Source organism: the organism of the source record quoted next, unplaced genomic scaffold (genome assembly GCF_019419815.1).
Source record: "Pyrus x bretschneideri cultivar Hongxiangsu unplaced genomic scaffold, Pyrus_bretschneideri_v1 Contig3, whole genome shotgun sequence".
Classification (NCBI taxonomy): Eukaryota; Viridiplantae; Streptophyta; class Magnoliopsida; order Rosales; family Rosaceae; genus Pyrus; species Pyrus x bretschneideri.
The window spans coordinates 9,933,405-9,937,322 of record NW_025999612.1 but is presented as its reverse complement, the minus strand read 5'-3'; the positions used below and the strand labels follow the sequence as shown (position 1 = coordinate 9,937,322).

General features: G+C 41.9%; 1 protein-coding gene across 1 annotated transcript; it reads right to left on the bottom strand.

The window, feature by feature from the left end:
• Positions 1 to 915: 915 nt before the first annotated feature.
• LOC125479709 (E3 ubiquitin-protein ligase ATL4-like) lies at positions 916 to 1,353 on the bottom strand. The gene has a single exon (XM_048589432.1). The coding sequence runs from the start codon at positions 1,351 to 1,353 to the stop codon at positions 916 to 918; it is 438 nt and encodes a 145-aa protein (XP_048445389.1).
• Positions 1,354 to 3,918: the final 2,565 nt, after the last annotated feature.

Sequence of the window (3,918 nt, the reverse complement as noted above, 5' to 3'; positions counted from 1 at the left end):
GTTTGAGTTTTGCTTAGAATCACAAGGGTTAAGCTTGTCTATGTGAACGTGAAATCTTGAGAGCGCGTTGCATTCGGTGTTTCGTAGAAGATAAAAGTAGAGGGGATTTACACGTAAATCCCCTCTACTTTGGAAGCTAACATGTTAGGATCCGTCATTTCATTCCTGGTCTTCGTGAGTTGAAAATACGGTGCTTTTGTAGTTGTAGCGTGATCATGAAGGTGTTGGTATAGGAATACCTTTCTTACCCGAAACTTCATGTTGTCTGAAAACCCGCCATTAAGGTCCGGTGACATGCCTATTCCACCAAGAAGGAAGAAACGGTCATCACATATCTTCGTAGCTGTGTACTTGACTGATTGGTTTGTTCGTCGTGCTTTTTCCAAATTAACTCATCCCTTTGGGTCTTCATGGTTTGCAAAAGGTGATTGTTTTAAATACATGAAATGGAGAAGCTAAGGTGGCTCTGTCCCAAGCCTATCACGCATCCTCATCTGTTTTGAACGACGTGAGATCGCATTATTGAAGCTAAGGTGGTGCTGTCCAACCCTATCATGCATCCTCATATGTTTTAACAACGTGCGATCGCACTATTGATTTGAAATAACGCCAGCTTGGTGTCTCCGTTTATGCAAGTCCTCGAGGCTTAGGAAGAACAACGGAGCAAAACTTGTTCTTTTGCCCCCTAATGCAAGGCAACCGTCGAGGATTTGCAATCTATTGTGCCTTCAAATCTCCATCAGCTTGTCGCGAAAACCAAATTCCTTTTTTTCTTCCACATATAAATTACTTGGTATATAATACTTTAAGCAGAACCAACATTGAATTCTTTAGGAAAAGGGGTATGCAAGCAAGAAACTTTTTACAAAGACATCACTACTAACAATGAAAACAAAACATAAAACAACTTGCCTTCTACGACATTTCGATTGCGCCCGAAACGCTGCTTTCCCCTCCCAAACTCACATCAATCTTTGGAGTTTTAGCACAAGTCCGACACACCGGACAAACAGGAGTCTTGAGCAGCCATGAATCTATGCATTGAGCATGGAAGCTGTGCTTGCAATTTGGCAGCAACCTGCATTTTTCACCTCCCTTGAAACTTTCCAAGCAAACTGCACAATCCCCAGGGCTAGTAGTAGTCCCTTTCTCTTCTGCCTTGTAGTCGAAGCAAGGCAGCATGTTGAGTTCCTCGTTGGACATCCTTCTGATCCCAAAAATGCTGCTTCTTTGAACCAGATTAACACCTTGATTATTGGCTCTGTTGAATGCTCTCCCAACAATACAAACATGAATTACCACTAAAACAACAATCCCCACGAACAGTAAGATCACAGAGATTAAAATCTCCATTCCCATAACCCTAGAAATTGTACAAAACCCAGAAAGATTTGATCTTTTGTTAGAAGACCAAAATCCCAGAAGATTGTTTTTACCTCAAAACCTATACAACACAAAACCCAATAAGCTGTAAGCTCCTGGAATGGCTAAAAGCGCATCTGACTGCTTTTGACAGAGAAACTCAGCTCCCACCAATTACCAAATGCTTCTTCAGGCGACGTTCCAAGTGATTTTCTTGAAAGCAAGCATTCGGATTTCTAATAAAAAAATTCCAACGCACTTCTAGCAGAAGTGCTTTCTAGAGAAGCAATCCTACACGAGCCCAGAAGCTTTTGAAGGCCACCTCATGCATCAAAACCACCGATCTTATCTGGAAAAAACGCAGTTTTGAACAGACTGGTTCAGGTGGCTTGAAGAAACTGAAACAGAAGGAAAGAACAGAAGCTTAGCATATGTCTTGGGGTTTGAGTTTTGGTTGAATTATGTGGCAGTTTTGTAGTTACAAGTGGGCTGCTTCTGTCCCTTTGTGCTAGTAAGTTACAGATAGAGAGAGGATGCAGATTCCAGGCCTTATCAATAATCATAATATTTTTTTTTCTTTTTTTATAAAGGAACAGAAAATGACACATTTGACTCTTGAGAATTGAGGCAGAAATGTTTTAATCAGAGTTTAGACTAATCGAGCGGATTAGTCCAAAATAAGAAGTAATCTACGGTTTAAAAATAATGAAAATTTGGTTAAGCTCTCCGATTGAGAGAGAGGGCAGAGAAAGTGGAAACAACGTAAAAGTGTGAGGGCCCGGAGGTTTGGCCTTGTCTGGGAAACTTGCAAAGTGAAATTAGGTACGTTTATTAATGGAACCGGCTTATTTGGATCTGTTTGTGTTGACTATAAAAATTACAAAACCTACGTGGCGCGCAGGCCGAGTAATTAATAAGCTAACTACGTCCTTCGGTTGAATGCGGGGCATGCCAACTCGTCGGCCGAGCTCGGCCGAGGAGTAAAATTTGATGTTGTCGCGTTGGGTACGCTGTTGACTTCTGTATCTTGCGATTGCGACCGAGGAAGGAACACTCTCGGCCTCTGGGTTCTATAGCCTGAAGACAAGGCTACTAATTCTACGGAGTTCACAAGTCGTCGGAGCCTGATTCGGTCACTGTGATTATATTTGTAAGAGTATAAGCACGCCGAATCGAGACCAAACTATATGGACACAGGTACTCGAATGTGATATATGTCTTGATGGTAAACGTAGTTCGGCCGTCGGAATGCCGAACCCTGAAGCTTACTTGCGAGTATCCAATCATAAAACCACTCGGCGTCCAATGCGCCGAGCAATGCAATTCGTGACACCCAACTATGCCAGAAGGGCTTAGTAGGATGACCTCCACCAACAAAGGTTCGAAAACCCTTCTCGGCCGAGACTTAGATAGATAATCGGTCGACCTCGACGCAGTGCTGTTTATCCAAACTGAAGGTGCACCTCGGTCGGCTGATTCTGCGGCAGCAGTGTTGTTTATCCAAACTGAAGATGCTCGCCGGGTGCTTCCACAGTGCTGTTTATCCAAACTGAAGGTGTGTTGGCAGGAAAAGAAAAGGAAAAATCTCAAGGTGTTTGAGAGGTTTTGCGCAGGGCAATTGTATGCTGATTGTGAAGGGGCCTTTTCTATTGCGTAATTTCTTGTATTTATAGCACCTCGTTCCCTGAAACCCATTCGGATTTGGATTGGGAGTCCTTGTCCCATTTTACCTCTAGCTCGAACAATCCTACCCCCTCTGGGATTCTGAATTTTCCTCCTTTTGAGACTTTATTTCTTGCTGGTCGAGAATCCTGGTCGTACTAGGACTTCCTCGATCCTTCTACTCATCTGGACCTCTTAGGATAGGATTCGGCCGACCCTGCCAACTGGCCCAGGTTTTATTATTCGGCCCATAGTATTTGTCATTACCTTGGGCCGAGCACATCTTGCTGCTCGGCCCAATCATAATATTTTGGGCCCAAACAGTTTGATACGGTTCGGTTTTTACGGGTTGGTGAATTTGTTTTCAATCATATATCGTATAACAAACAACAATACAAAACAATCTATGTGCGTTTCTGTTGCCAGAGAATTATGTCTAACAAAGTCAATACCAACACATGTTTGAAAGGAAGAAATTTGATCGTTGTGAACCACTATTAAAATGACAAGTGCTAAGACAACCCTCAAATGGTCCGAGCCGGGTAACCCGCACATAAGAAATATGAACTCAATTTTGGAATCGGTTTTATACAAATTGGGTTCAACTCTGACCATTTTAAAAATCAAAAGTAAGAAACGGATGGTTTTACATTGGATTTGGTTACACGGTCCGAATTCACAATTCTGAAGATCCGTATGCTCACCCCTCAATACTTTATATTTAAGTCGGGACAAGAATGCTAAATCCTAATTATAGTTTGAAATATGTCCATAAACTTTTATCATAATGGTTTTGGAGACTTAATTTTGCATTTATATCTATTGTGACTTGCAAGTATAAAGAAATGACTCCTTATATTTCTTGATGATAACTTATCATTGATCCGGTTGATT